This window comes from Solea senegalensis, linkage group LG11 (genome assembly GCF_019176455.1).
Source record: "Solea senegalensis isolate Sse05_10M linkage group LG11, IFAPA_SoseM_1, whole genome shotgun sequence".
NCBI lineage: Eukaryota > Metazoa > Chordata > Actinopteri > Pleuronectiformes > Soleidae > Solea > Solea senegalensis.
The window spans coordinates 11182848-11199268 of record NC_058031.1 but is presented as its reverse complement, the minus strand read 5'-3'; the positions used below and the strand labels follow the sequence as shown (position 1 = coordinate 11199268).

The window sequence follows — 16421 nt, the reverse complement described above, 5'->3', positions numbered from 1 at the left end:
AGCCTTGAAACTTTAGTAGAATATTCAATGACAAATGTCCTTGGGATGAAAAAAAAAATAGCAGGGAGATGAAATTCCCTCCTGGCTGAAAGCGAAGGAAAAGGTTCAGTGGCCTTCTCTCCGAAAGCCACGAGCTCTGCTCTAGATACGAAAACAACATGCTCCCAAAAGTGTTTTGGACGTATGCCGCTGGTCCTTCTCGTCACTTTTTATAGCCAGAGCTATTAAAGTACTTAATTCCCATGCTAAGTGTTATCAGACTCCCCCCGTCCCATTTCAAAAATGGTATCTCCACTCAGTATGCAGTGCCAAGGTGAATCGACATGAAAAAGGCAGCAGCCTTTCATTCTCTCGTGACAGTAGAAATGACCTCATCAACCATGCGGCGCACAGCACAAAGCATTGTTCCCATTAATGCTTTTCAGCATTCGCTGCTGCGAGGGCGATCTCACGTTGAGTGACATCTGCATTCACACAGTGGAATTGTATGAGAGTATAGTGTAGTCACAACATGCACAATTACACATTTTCACAAAACAGTCTTTTTATCCTCTTGCATAATGTTTCAGGTGTCCACAGTCCTCTCTGAGCTAATTAGTGGAATCTTGAGGGCTCGGCTTGAGACAGGCTGCTCCACGCTGGGAGCAGATGGAGACCATATGATGCTTTGGCTGACCTGTTTATCCTCGCTACATCTCCCGTTGTTGTCCACCGCGTGTCTGAAAATGCAGCGCCTTGAACCCGGGGACGGCGTGCGTGCGCTAGAAGCAGCAGTCCATTTCTGATATTAGAGTGCAGCTGAGAGTCCACGTATCGAACCATGGTTTGAATGTGAAAGTGTGTGTCCTCCTGTGGCCGCTGTGCAGCCACAACGATGAATAGGAAGCAGGTGAGAAAGAGCTTTGTGCGTCAGTAGGGAGCTTTGCCTCCTTGCACCTGATTATCGTGAAGGTTACAGATGTAGGTCAAAGAACCCGATCCAACCGGCTCTTAAAACTACATATATTATATATACTGCGTAACTTAAACATAACATAACGTACGAAAGAAGAATTTAATTCAGCCCATTTTCAAATCAGTTCTCACATTGTTCATTAAGCCGATCAGCTCCATTTCCCCCCGTGTTGCTCAGTACAGTGGTGTAAATATCTTGTGTCACTGGGCTAAATTCCCATGCTGCGCACAGGAAGTGATTTGTCTTACATCAGCACAGATGGAGGCAACAGCAACACTGTGCCTGTACAGCGAGACTGAAAAGAAACAATTCAGAGGTGAATTTTCCTGCTCAAAATACCGGGCCGTTTGGCAGTTTGATGGAATAGACACTTCTCATCCCCATCCGCCCCTGCGCTGCTGCTGTATACACACAAACGCCCCCTCAGTCGGGTCCGAAAGTATCGCTTGACAGCGCGTTTTCAGACGCAGGACGCGGCATACACTGATGTAAATGATGTTACATCGTTTTAGGCGTGGGAGTAATAACATCAGCGACGACAGAATATCACCATAAATTAAGCGCCGCAGTTTTAACATCCACCCTCGGTGAACCCATCGCACGCAGATTGTGCCAATTACAGCTCTGATTGATACACCACAGCTGTACAAGGAAGGAATTAAAAAAATAATTGAACACTCCTAATCCCATCAGATCCGATCACAAAATCCAAATTCAGAGGTGATTTGCAGACACATGAGGCCGTGACGCCGCCGCCGTCTGACCCGTTGCTGTTTCACAGTATTTTTACACCAACACAACCGTCACACTAATCTTGTGATGATTTCTTTTTACCAGTGGTAAAAACAGATTATTTCATTTTACAGGAGCGTGGGTAGCGCTTTGATTTAATCAACTTCTCACATAGACTCTGACATACTGTACGTGCAGACACATCTATACAGTCTTTGAAACAGCGGAAGCAAATTTCAGGCCCAGGTATTAATATAAATATTCTCCCAATCAATTGAAGCTGAGCCTCCGCCGGTTTGAATGTGCCGTGCTGCTGCGGCAATGCAGTCCTATAGTTGAAATGTAAATACAACAGTGCATATTTCACCATTTATTTTATGGCATTTAGAGGAAGCCGAGCCGCTGTCTTTGCTGTCTTTGAGCAATCGCCTCTGAGTCAGACTCAGTCAAGTCATTATTTTCTTCTCGCTAACAGACCAAATGTCTGTGTTTTTGCATAAAGGGAGAATGGGAGAAACCCAATCTAATCTCATGTAGTCACAGGAGATGCATCCAGGCTGAACAGTCGTCGTTAACTCTGTCTGCATGCGATTGGATCACTGAGGACGGAGGTCAATACCGGGTCTGAATGGGGCCTTTGTGTTTGGAGGTGTGGACCCTCACTCTGTGGTCCGTACAGGCCACCAAACAATAAGAGGGAAGGAGTTAAAAGATCCTCCTTCCTCTGTTATTGCAAGAGCTTGTGCTGTGTCCTTTTTGACGTTTGTCCTCTCTGTCTCTCTCTGTCTCTCTCTCTCTTTTGCTCTACACAGGCAGCGCCGGCACCTCTGTCATGTTTAACAAGAACGGTGATGCTCCTGGACGCTATGACCTGTTCCAGTTTCAGATGACCAATTCCTCCATGCCAGAGTATAAGGTGGTTGGACAGTGGGTGGAATCCCTTCAGCTCAGGGTACGAAAGCCTCTCTGATACCAGGGACACAGACAAATGTGATATGTTGTTTGTACACTCAACGATTTACTCAAAGATACTTGAAGGCTGTTTTCCAAAATTGAAATCTCTTTTGTGACGAAGGGGTGCACATCATTTGCATCTGAAATGCGGAGAGAGCTCAGCTGCAGACAAGCTCTTCTTCCAGTCTAATTGATGTATTTCAGATGCAGAAAACAAATCTGTTTGTGCAATTTAGCAAGAAAACTGAAGTGTTACCCTTTACCCGGGAGAGAGGTCTTTCAGAATTCTTCAGGTGTTGCATTTTCCTCCAGCTGTAAATGTAAAAACATGCTCAGGCACACATTTGAGTTGATGTGTTGCTTTCTAATTCCGTCCATTTTTCTTGGAACGCGTTCGACCTAAAGTTACTTTTAGACTTAATTTCTCAAAATAAGTGTATACAGTTTCCTCAGAGGGTAGCAGTGTCCCAATCACTGCTTTTAAGACAGAAAAAAAACATGCAATTAAGCCAAAGGAGGATCAGAGTGTGAAGGATAAAAGGCTGCAATTTTAGTCTGTCACATTTGTATACGATCACAGAAAAGTTTCCTAATGTCTCTAACTGTAAACATCTGAAGGGAATTCATTAAATTGAACATTAAAATAAAAGAAGGTGGCAAAAAAGAAAAGCCAGCGGTGAGGCGAGCTCTCACGCTGTTGTTGGAGATCACGATTCTCCCACTGCTTAGGTTTCACGACTGACTGTGACGGAGAGTGGGAGGAAGAGAAAGAACATGCTTTTAACCCAAGTGTCAGACCATATATGCTCCATCTTTGGCAGCAGAGAGCTGCCGAAGATGTTGATGCTGTTAGAAACCAACTCAGAAATACACACCTCCCCTGTTGAAGTTGTTGCTTGGCAGCTTTCCTCCATTTTTTCTTGTACTGTACACGATGAAACTGGAAATCTATGATAGAGAATGAAAAAAATAAATTTAAAGCACACCCCAGAGTGAAATATAAATCATATGGAAAGCTCTAGGTACTCTACAGGAAAACGGAAGGAGTTTCATTTAAAAATAAGTGAAAATGTAATTTCAGTTTTGGCATTTCCAAAAGATAGGAGCAGAACCCACGGGGTGGCAGAATGGATGAGCCATTTTTCATTCCGTAGACCTTTAAATCACAGTAATTCACAAAAAGTCTTGTCCAATATTAGCAGTACATGCAGAGCTATCTTTAAAAATACAGTATATACTTCCTCTATAGTAGGATGAATGCTGAGCTAAAACATCCATGTATGTCTATTGGACTCAGATTAGCAGCCAAAAAAAAACACGACATACATTTACATACAGATGAGTTAACATTTGCATAATGGTGCCCCTGCTATACAAGACTGAAAGTCAGCTGAGGGGGTTTTTGATAGCACAGGTGTAACAATGTCTGTCGCTGGTGATTTGTGCCTCATTCTGTTTTTGCTGTGATTACAAACCAAATACCGTCACAATGCAGTAATAATCCAGTGCAGTAAGTATAACTGTGCTCACCAACACATGGAGAGGAGTAAAATTTAAAGGTTACCCTCGAATGAGCATCCTGATGCACTTTACGATCTTCTGCAAGGTTCGGTGGAAAAACCATTCCGGCTCAGAAAATCTCAAATTAACTGTAAAATTAACAACTATAGCAAAAAACGTGAAAACTATAGCAGCCATATGAGTCCAAAGTGTAAAAACTATTGCTACTGGTCTCCATGGAAACAGAGCTTTTGGTCTCATTACTGTTTCCACACTGTGTGTAATCGGGAGGTTTTCCAGAGAGCACCATTTATTGTCCAAATAACAAATGGCACCTTCATGCCCCCAGATAAATGGCAGATGATAATCTACAGAGACACCACAGAAACAATGCATTTGTCATACAGGTACACACACACACACACACACACACACAGTGTGTGTGTGTGTCTGCAGTTATTGGAAGCTGCCACATTAGGACGAGGGTATGCTGTTTGTATCCTTATTACTGCGCTCATGATACATGTGATGGTATTTGTACCTGGTGAATTTTTTATCTGCTGTTTACTTAAAGAAGAGTCATGGTTTTTACAGACAATGACATTGCCAGGCAACAAGCAGTCACCTCTTTTTTTCTTTTTTCTTTTTTAATATATAATCACATGAAATATTAAACTCAGTGATTAATATGCTGTAGAGGTGCTAGCATTTGTGTTTTGCGCACACAAAGCTGAATATAAAACATGGACAATGCCGATGTTGAAGTGCTTGAAACCTGGATTCTCTCAAATGACCATTAGGGGAGATTCTGCTGGGAAATTTGCATTTAAGTCTATGAAAAAAAAAAAGACTTGAATTTTTAGAATTTGAATTTTTATTTGTCTCATTCACCAGTTTCAGTCTAACTTGTAGTCCGGTTTCGAGTCAAGCAGACTAGAAACCAAGGTATGCTCTTGTGTAAGTGACAGCCGTTGTCACACAATCTGACAGTTTTCACACTCTCTGTAAGCTCCGCCCTGCACGTCCTCTCACCAAAATGATGGTCTGTTCTGGTTTCCAAAAGCAGGGATGATGCTGAACAAACTGCAAAACTCAAAGCTTTTTAACAAACAAGCAGTTAGGGATGGCTCGGTACCACGTTTATGTGTGTGATACCACACCAATAGCACAACCTTTTATATCTACTGATACCAATATCAGTCCAGTACAGTCTGTAACCTCTTTTATTGGATACTCATTTTTAGAGATGTTTGTTCCAAGTAGCTATAACCAGCCTTTTCAAAAACATCATGCTTTAATTGTGTGGCAATTGACTGTTTGCAGGTCTCACTCACCTACATGGTCACATGATGGTGATGGTCTACATCAGGGGTCTCAAACTTAAATGTACTGGGGGGCCAATGAGCATCTGTTCTGGTCAAGAGGGGCCCGGTCTAGAGAACAAAAAGTCATAAAAAAGACCTTACTGTTCAGTAGCACAAGCTTAGAATTAAAACACAATATTGTATCATGATATCACACGTACGTATACTTTGTAATACTATTTATGATGCAAAATTATGCAACTTTCTGATTTTGTTGTGTCTAACTCACTTACATAGGGTGCAAATCGCCAAAATGGACACCAAAATTCAAAAAAGGCCAACTTCCTGTCGAGTTGAGGCCATGGTTACGGTCGACTTTTTTGTTCGTCTCGGTCTATTACATCTTCCCACCAATTTTCGGGTTAGGGTTACATGCTAAAAAGAACGACTTGCACCACCGCAGTCATGTGACCTGGATGTCAAAGAGGATTGCACACGTCAGCCATGCTAACGATAACTGGCTAACTGATAATTTGTTGTAAGAGAGAATATGATTGGACACAAAATGTGGCATTGAGCCATCCCGAGGGTGAAGTGAGTTATTGAAGTCATATTTATAATTATAGGGATTGTATCAGATTTGACTTTTTTAATAAATTGGGCTGATACTAATATTGAGTATTGTATTAACTTATCCTGCCCAGTGGTTGACATTAAAGTGGGTTCCACTTAGATCAGACTTTATGCTAAGTTTAAGTCATTATCCATTTTCTCTACTCTCACATAATACGTTTAGTAAAATGTTGAGCTATTCCTCATCAAGTCATTAATTGATCTCATATCAAGGTGTAATGCAAAAAAAAATATCATTTCATGCTACGCTGCTATGATTTTAATGCAGGCACTTCTCTCGAAAACACCTTTGAAATCTGTGAGAGCAGCAGTTTTACACGATAATAGCAATAAATATGTTTAATAACTTTACGTCTATTAAATTGATGTGTTTTCATGCTGTTTTATTTGTTGAACTCCCCCTTACTTATTTAGGTTTAATCACTGTAGCTGTGTGTTGCTGTGAAATTGTGTATCTTTAAACTTCTGGTGCTGTAAAAGTCATGGATCAGTACAATAAATCAAAAGGTCTGAGTTTTATGTATGCTTTTTTATTATTTTTCTTTTACTCCCTCACAAAATATGTATGTATGAGTCCTAAAATATTTAATTTTTTTTTAAACTTTTTTTTTCCAGTAGTTTTACATTAAATCATGAAACACCTAAGGGCATTTCAGATTTGGAGGTCCAGATAGTCCCACAGTGCATCTGTATTCTGCACTTTTTATTTTTGATGGCAGGATCATAAATAGGAATAGCGCTGCGTCGTCTAAATGAGGCATTTTTGCAATCCCAAATCCCATTCTCCTTCCTCCTCATCACGTATTTCATACCTCACTGGCTCATGTATTAAAACATAATGTCTTTTGCATTTCACATTATTTTATTTCACTGAACAAAGGTAAGCTCTGTTGCCATGGTGATTTCAATTACTTTAAAGTATTAGAGAAGGCAATCCCTCCAAGAAAATGGCTTGAGAAATATTGCACTGTTTGAGCTGAATCTTTTTTGCATTCCTTTAGACTTTTTATTGGATTGTACATTATTTGTCGTGTTGTCGCGATAAATCGGTTGTCAATACTTATCTGTGTGTTACTAACCTCTTTTCCCTGTGCTGTTTGTCATCACTCTCTCTCTCTCTCTCAGCTGGAGGAGCTTCAGTGGCCAGATGGGGAGCAGGATGTGCCCATTTCTGTGTGCAGTCTGCCCTGTAAAACTGGAGAGAGGAAGAAGAGGGTTAAAGGCATGCCATGCTGCTGGCACTGCGAGCTGTGTGATGGCTACCAGTACCAGTATGATGAGACTTCCTGCAGACTGTGTGCCTATAACATGAGGCCCAACCCTAACAGAACCTCCTGCCAGCCCATCCCTATTGTCAAGCTGGAGTGGCACTCTCCCTGGGCGATAATCCCCGTCTTCCTGGCCATGCTTGGTATCATTGCCACCATCTTTGTCATGGCTACCTTCGTACGCTACAATGACACACCTATCGTGCGGGCATCGGGCCGAGAGCTGAGCTACGTGCTGCTCACAGGCATCTTCCTGTGTTACATCATCACCTTCCTCATGATCGGCAAGCCTGACGTGGCGGTGTGCGCCTTCAGGAGGATCTTCCTGGGCCTGGGCATGTGCATCAGCTACGCCGCGCTGCTCACCAAGACCAACCGCATCTATCGGATCTTTGAGCAAGGGAAGCAGACGGTGACGGCGCCGCGTTTCATCAGCCCCACCTCCCAGATTGCCATCACTTCTAGTCTGATCTGCGTGCAGCTGCTGGGCGTGCTGGTGTGGTTCGCGGTGGACCCACCAAACACCATCATCGACTATGACGAGCAGAAAACCATCAACCCCATGCTTGCCCGCGGTGTGCTGAAGTGCGACATCACAGACCTGCAGATCATTTGTTCCCTGGGCTACAGCATCCTGCTGATGGTCACCTGCACCATCTATGCCATCAAGACCAGGGACGTACCAGAAGACTTCAACGAAGCAAAGCCCATTGGCTTCACTATGTACACCACATGCATAGTCTGGCTGGCCTTCATCCCAATTTTCTTTGGCACAGCGCAGTCGGCAGAGAAGGTGAGTCATTTCTTCTGCTTTCTCTCTCCGTCACCACCGTTCCCTTTGTCTCTGTCCCTCCTCTCACTAATTTCCCTTTCATTCCTTCAGCCCTCTTTTTTTTTATCTTGTCCAAACACATGCACACATGTATAGTTTTGCAAATGCAAAATGAAAATGCAAACGGTACGTAATGGAGAGTGCTTAATCCCATGTCATCCTTCAACCTTATCCCTGCCATTTTGTTTGTTCATGTGCAGTCGTGTCCCGATTCTTGCTGAGGTAGAGGGTAAAGTGTTAGGTTTAAGTGGAACTTTTTTCTTTTTTTGTCTGGTTAGCATGTTAGCAGTTATGCTAACCACAACACAGCTTAAACTGGTCCACTAGTATTTCACGTAAGTGTGAAAGAAGTGATATAACAGCATCTCTGTCAAAAACAGGTTACATGTACTTATATGATGACCTGTCACGTTGCTGAAGAGGTGACTCCTGTAACTCAGTACCAAGGGGTAAGGGAAAAGCGGTAAAGGGTAAAAAAATGAGAAATGGGACTGTGCCTTAGTGACTAAAAACGTGCTGGGTCCTTTCCTCTTTCAATTGATGTCCAAGGAAACCGACGCTACGACTAGCACGGACAGAAATAGGGACATATACAGTAAAGGCGGAGGAAAAGACGATGTGAAGCGGGGAGGAGGCAGGCAGGGAGAAATGGAGGGGGTAAATAGAAGCTGGATTCAACACATTCCATCTCCTGACAGCCGCGCTCCACTCAACAAAGCATTTGACATTGGGTGCTACTGGAGTTGATTGAGAATATGACATCTTGACCTTCTGCGCTAGTCATTGCTTATCTCACCAGCGCTGGGCAGAATACAGATGGATTCATGTGCTGGACTCATAAACTGCGCGTGCTGCTTGGCAGGCCATGCATACAAGACAGAGCAGAGGGGAAGTTTTCCACTGACAGAACATCGATGCTGACAGGAAAGTGCTACTCCTAACCTTTTGAGAGTCACACCGTTCAATATCCTTCCTGCTAAGCTACCGCCTGAGATGGATCAGAAACTGATTTTCTTCATCTCAGTTTGCGGCTGATTTCATAGATGAATTACACCCTCGGCAGCGATTAGGAGTTCATTATGTTACTCGTGGTGACGAGCGAGACGGTAATGTGTTTACGTTTCCCCCTTTATGCAGTTAACTCTTTCTTCACGCCAGCTCCTGCCTCTCACTCACCCTCGGTTCACATTGCTTTTCCTGGTATAATGGCCTTCATGGGTACATTTCTGCTCGCTCCCCAGCCGCCGCTGGTGAGAAGTGCTTTTTGCTTGTCTTCGGAACATCCTTAGCAAAAGCTGCAGTGTAGTTAAAGTGAAGTGAAGCTATATTATCCATCATTTTTAGCTTACTTATGTGGAATATTTCAACACATATTGCGCACATCTGTTTCTGCCGAAGCTTTATTCACTAGGCAATAACATTCCTTCATTAAAGCCAGAGTCTGTAAAGCCCTTGTAATATTGTAACAAACACAATTGATCATTATTCAGACCACATGGAATAATTGGTTTGTGTACCTGTCATTATCATGCTCAGGGACCACAGACTTCACAACAGGCTGTCATTCACAGCAGGGATGATACCTACAAGTTAGACAGTGAGTGATAGAAAAATGGCAGAGAAAATTTGCAGTTCCACGACAGAGTATTTTGGAGCAGAGCTTGGATGAGATCGCCAGTGGGAGAGGTGTGATTTATTGTCTGAATTTGATCAAAGTACCTTCAGGCCCGAGCTTTAAAGCTGCAGTGCGTAACTTTGTGTGTTTTTGTCTTGTTTTGTTTTTGTCTGTTTGGTCTTTGTGACCTGAAACATTATTTGTCTGCTGCAGCCTTCATCTGAAAGCTCTGTCAGACATTGCTATCAGACTTGACCGAGGGAGCGTTGTTGTGTGTTACAGCAGCAGTGCACTTTAAGCCGTAGTATTCACTTCTGAAACCTTTTTTTACGTGGGTCCTTTTTTTCTGGTTTTGTCTCACTTTACTCGAGCAGTGTCGCTGTGTGCCGCAAGGGAACGTCGCCGGGTTTGCCGACAGAGTGACATAAAGCTGACAGGCTTATTCAGCATTGGGACCAATGGTTTGAGATGTTCACAAAACATCGATTGAAAACAAACCAAACATACAAGGATCGATATTTGTCCTTGTTATTTAAAGTGCTAATGTTGTCTAGAAATAAAATTTGACTTGACTAACAATAATAACAGGCTTTATTGAATTATGTAAACCTGTAGATGCACATGTTAAATTCATGTTCTAGTTACTTTTGCAAGATAAAACATAATCCAAGTAAGCAAGCAAGTCATCTTTCAACTTGGCAGTCCTGTATTTCAATACAAAAAAACTCGTCTGGTGTGCAAAGACCTTCAGACTCAAGTCCCCATCTCTGGTAACAGACATCACAAGTTACACACTACAGCTTTAATACTAAAATACATTTTAAAGGCGACATAGAATGCTTGTATCACACATATATGTTAGTTATGGAGGTCTACTTACATATATGAACTTGTTTTCATGATTAGAAACCTCCTAGTCGCTGCAAACGAGCCGATCAAAATATCTCCTCACTGACGCTCTCGTCAGCCGCGCTGTTTTAGACCAAAACCACACCCCCAGAACGTGGACTGTGTTGTGATTGGCCAGCCAACGAGAGCTTTCCCACTGTCCTGTGATTGGCCAGGTACCTGGAAGTGACGTAATAGATAGGCTAGCTCTCAGATACACAGCATCTCAGCAGCTACAACGAGAGTAGTTCTTCTTCTTCTGCGGTTGAATGTACGCAACCGGATGTGCCCGGACTAGTGCCCGCACCAGGAGGCGCTACGGTGGTGAGAGGAGTGGTGAGGATTTCTGATGACGACATCAAATTAAGGAAGTGCCGATCCGCTTCGCAGAGCCCAGGAAAACAATACAACACTATTTTCTCAGCAGTGGCTGAACTGTTTGTTCTGAAACTTTAGGGTTTCATAAACGAGGTAGTGACGCAGATACACACGTGTACACAAACGCAGCGTTAATTGGAGCTTCCGGTCTATGTGGCCTTTAAAAAAAAAACTGTAATTAGGTGATAAGATTGATGTGTGTGTGTGTGTGTGTGTGTGTGTGTGTGTGTTTGCGTGTGCAGCCCTGCTTATGAATAAACTTCTGAAGCTTGAATGTGATACTTTTAATTAAATCACTTTGTCATGTTGTGTTTTGTTGCCCAGATGTGACTTAACACCTGTGCAGATTGGAGTCAACTCTCACCACAGATTGCCTAATTTGAAAAGACTGAGATAATATGACGCCAGTCTCCACGAGAAAAACAGTTGCCTGCTTGGTTTCATGTTGTTCTCTTGTGCTCGTAGTTGGTATGATGTTGTTGTAGTTGTGACTGCATTGAGAGGAGTTTCACCATTTGTTTTTTTCCTTTTGTTCCGCACCTGTTTTCTCTGTTCCCGAGTTGCCAAATCAAAGTGATGTTGAGGGAAGCCATGCGAAAACAGTAACAAAAGATCACAGCACCCGCCTCATGTACACCTGTGTGTGCTCAGTCAACAACTCATCACTCTCAAGTAAATGACTGCGAGAGTCGCCAGCATCAACATTCAGCTGCCCTCTGGCTAAGAGACTGAAAAAAACAAAACACCAGGCCTGTGAATCACGTCAGACCTTTAGGCTCTATCCACATGGAAACAGAACAAAAACCTTCTTTTTCTTTCTCGTTTTGAAAAAGCTTTCTGTAAGCGCAGCACCATCTCAGAAGATGTCTTCATTCATACAAAATCCCCAAAACGACTCTAAAAACTGTAGTTCATATGCCAGGCATGGTGCTGTCGTGCTTCTTAAGAAATACACCAAAACAGGAGAAGAAGATATTGAGCACGGACTTATGGCGTGTGCACTGTGAACCAAACGATTATTAATCGGATAAATTAACTTATTACGAACTTACCGCGTGTCTCCTGGCTCAACCCTCCTCTTTAGGTGCAACGATGCCATGCGAGTGCAGCTGTGCACATTTTTGCACTTAACGCTGTTCTTTGAAAGCGTTTGAAAACGACTTGGGTCGTACGTTTTTCTCTGCTGTGTACGCGTGAGCTACACAAGGCGTGGCATTGGTTCTTTTCTTCTTCTCCTTCTTCTTTTACGGTGGTCGGCATCCAGCTTAATGGTGCTTACCGCCACGGCTTTGGTTGGCTTACTGCCCCACATTAGGGGGTAGCATCTGTACGGGTAATAACGCAGACCCAGCTAATCGATTATTAAACTAGTTGCCAACTATTTTAATAATCAATTTAATCAATTAGTTGATCGCTAGATCGAACTTTGTTTTTTGGGAAAATTACACTTGATAGTGGGCCATCCTGACGCTTGCTGCTAGTGCTGCTTTTGGAGTTTAGCAGAGCAGCATTAAGGCTAAATACATAGCAAGAGTTGGTAATGTAGCTACATTAGCAAGGGAGAAGAACCTTGTCCAAGAGCTGTTTGGGCTGTGAAGTGTTTGAGCTCAACGCCTAAACATGATTTGATCGATTGGCGCCTGCGTCTTGATGAGTTTTGATTGGCCAGCGCTGGCTCTCTCTCCTTGGAAGCCGATCATTGCTCAACTTCTGAGGCTTGCAACGCGAAGCATCAAACCCACCGCGTACCTGTGAGTCAGCCGTCAGTGAACATGAACACACTCACACATTCTATAACAGGATGATGGAAAAATGAAACACTTTCCCTGCGGCACAGGAACTTTCTAGTAAAACACAAGATTTTGTCACGCTTAAAAGAGAAAGTCATGTCATTTAAAACTCACAGATTATACGCTAAAACTTACATAAATAATTAAAATTGACGTAGTTGTCTGGGAACCACTTAGGCTCTTGCAAGATGTCTCCTGTACCCACGTGAACCCCTTGAAAATAGAATGTGCTGCCAAGTATCATTAGCAGTGACTAACTATACTTGGCAAAAACACTCTTACTCCGTCTTTCAGGTTAGATGAAAATTACAATTTATAATCCTCTTGTCTCTGTGCAAACAACTGCACTTGTCAGGAGTTACAGCTGGCACTGCGGAGACGAGGAGTTTTTTTTTGAAAATAACATGAAAATCTCCTGTCTCTCAGTTTCATGCTTGAGACCATCAGCAGATTGCACCAGAAGCAGAAAACGAAAACCATGTTGTGGAAAGGAAAAAAGTGCATGTTAAACACCCTTCAAGATGAATAACACAAGCCTCTGCTTTTTTTATCACGCAGGAGAAGGTGTTGTGTTTTTGTTTTGCCCCTGCAAAATAGTATTTATGATAATGTTTGTAGATTTCTTTAATGGATATAGAGCAGAGGTCACTAATAGGTGGACCACTGTGCAGATTTGGACTTATTTCCATAAACCATTGATAAACAAAACACTTCAATTCATGTGCTTGTAAAGTTCTCTGTTCTTAAATCGTTTTCTCATGTAGTCTTGTTTAAAATTAGAGATTAAATCAGATAAAAATAGAGTTGGCACAAATTAAATGATGGGTGAGCTGACATCGAATAAAACTAAATAAACTAGTGCAAACATACTACTCAAATAGTTTTTTAAAAACACATTTCTTATTTTTTATTATTTAAAAAAAACAACAACACTTTTCTGAAGACGCTTTTGAAGAGTACCACGGTATCAGCAAACCATAAAGGAGCATGCAGTGTTCCATAGAGTGGGCGCCACGACTTCAAATGCTTGGTCCCAGTAGAGACCAGTAATGTAAACTGGGGACTGACCATAAACTGTATTCTAAATTTAACTGGGAGCCAATGCAGAGACTTGAGCAGTGGAGTGATATGTGATCATCTATTTGACCCAGTTAGTAATCTGACAGCTGTGTTCTGGATTACTTGAAAATGATCGATGGATGCTTATTGAGAGAAGTAAATAGCGGTTTCAGTAATCAATATGAGATTAAATAAATGCGTGTGTAATCACCTCAGGTCCATGATTTGAGACGACGGATCTTAATTTGCTGATGTTTCTCAAATGAAAGAAGCAAACGGAATTAACTTAATAATGAGAACCGCTGTGTTTTGGGGGTTAAGCTGCAAGGAGTTATGCTGCCAAGTCCACAGTGGCATTCAAGCAGTTTAACATTTTATGCATTCAGTAAGCAGTGGAGTTGAACGTAATCTCCATAAAAATGGTAGGACAAGCGTTTCATAAATTGTCCCAGTGGCAGTAAATAGAGGTTAAAAAGCAAAGACACCAGAACTGAGCCCTGCGGTACACCACAAGACGTGGTACACACCAAGGGTGGTAGAGGACATGAGTCAGCTCAAACGAGCCCTCAGAAGAGTGCAGTGACTGAAAGCCAGACGGAGACCTTTTAAAGATGTTGTACCTCTCAAGTGCAGCGGTGAGTTGTGTACCAACAACCCTCTCAAGAATGTTTGGACATGGGCTCAGCAGTGTCGAGATCAGATTTTCTAATACAATAAGAATGTGCTGGATGATGGCGTGTGTAGTGTAACAATAAACAAGTTGCAGTGGATAGCCTCCTTTTTTTAATTATCATCTCATCTAAACTGACTGCCTGAAAAGAGTCCAAGATTAATGAGTGTACATTAGAGGATGATTGATGACGTAGATTCTTAGTAAAAATCCTTAATATTCTGCACACACTCAACCAAAAAAAGGGAGGATTACCATCATCAGTGTTGGCACCTGGCGAAGAGAAACGGGTGGTGAAACAATATTGTTAATGGTGTGGAATAAAAACTTTCTTTTTAAACTGAAGGTTGGGCCAGCAGAGTTAGCAGACCAAGATTCTTTAGCTGGAGCATTGAAAAAGGTTACGAGTTCTTTTAGGTTTCGGCGATGAACCTCTAACCTCGTAGCTTTCCAGAAACGTTCAGCCTTGAGACATTTTTCCCTCAAGCAGCAAACAGTGTCTGACAACCGAGGAGATTTATTGCACAGAGCCCTAGACCTTGATATTAGTGGTGCACTGGTATTCAACCAAGTGGTACAACATTCATTAAAAGCCTGTGTTAAAAGTTTGACATCGTTAAAATTTGTAATAAGACCATAATTAAAGTGCGCGGAGAACTTGTCAGCTGTACGATCAGTTATAATGCGATGAGTGAATCGTTCTTTTGGACACAAAGAGTTGACATTCACAGAGACATTCAGTCTATACTGGCTACAGTGTCATAGTGGAGGACTGCTGCCTGAGCAACAACTGAGACATTCTGTTTGAAATGAAAAGATTCAGTTGAATACGTAAATGCAGTCACCTCATCTACTGTATGTCCACATTAAAATAACCAATAAAAAAAAATCACCTTGTCTAGTTTAATAATTAATGACAGCAAGTTATTGAATTTGGATGGAAATGTACTTCCTGCACCAGGGCGGCGATAAATGAAAGCACAGTAGAATTTCTTATGTTGGCCAATTTTTGATAGTTGTAATTCAAAAGTCGTGTAGGGTTCTCTGCTCATGAGCTGGCAGGAAAACTGCTTCTTCCAAACAACTGAAAGGCCTTCACCATGGCCAGATAAGCACTGGGTCCCAATAAAGGAGCAGCCCACAGGACACAGTTCTTTCAAATGAATAAAATCCGCATTCTGTTGCCAAGTCTTAGTCAGAAAAAGAATAGACAGATTTTTCCTCATACCAAATACATTGAGTATGTGGGATTTGTTTACCACCGTGTGCATTAATCAGACACATTTTAGTATTATGCATCAACAGGTTATTTGACTTGGTGATGAATACACATTTCATGTTGATTAAATTGCCAGTGTAAGGCTTATTGGGGATAGTAGTAAATTTCACACTCCAGGGTGCAATATGGTGGTGCGTAGACTGTGTCTTATGCCTGTTACTAATAAATACAGGGATTACAAAAGAGGAGATAGTGTTAGGAGATGTGTTTTGGCTCAGTGTGAGGACTGTCAAAAGGAGTGGAAGAGAAATATGAAGCAGAAAACAGGGCGAGTAGTGATATCTGAGTTTGGGGCCAGGCCAGGGTCAGTTGGTTGTGTATAAAGATTTCAGTTTGGTTATATACATAAGGAATGTCTCTACTTCTGTTGAATGTGATGTGAAGCTGACATAGCAGGGCTGAACTTCACGTCTCCAAAGCAGGGCAGAGGCTTTTGATCTGAAATAACACACTGCTTTCTGGTGTCTAGCAGATTGTCCACAAGCCACTAGATGTCTTGTTGAAGTGTCTCAAATTGCTACCACAAACGGGGGAGTTATTGGTTCGAATCTGCTGCACAATAGA

The 16421-nt window shown here is 42.2% G+C and overlaps 1 protein-coding gene across 1 annotated transcript in view; it reads left to right on the top strand.

Moving 5' to 3' along the window:
* The window catches only part of LOC122777820 (metabotropic glutamate receptor 7-like), a 115948-nt gene that overhangs the window by 82603 nt on the left and 16924 nt on the right, over positions 1 to 16421 (top strand). The window contains exons 7-8 of the mRNA XM_044039307.1: positions 2500 to 2639; positions 7204 to 8139. Coding sequence (XP_043895242.1) covers positions 2500 to 2639; positions 7204 to 8139 — 1076 coding nt within the window. The remainder of the gene's footprint in view (positions 1 to 2499; positions 2640 to 7203; positions 8140 to 16421) is intronic.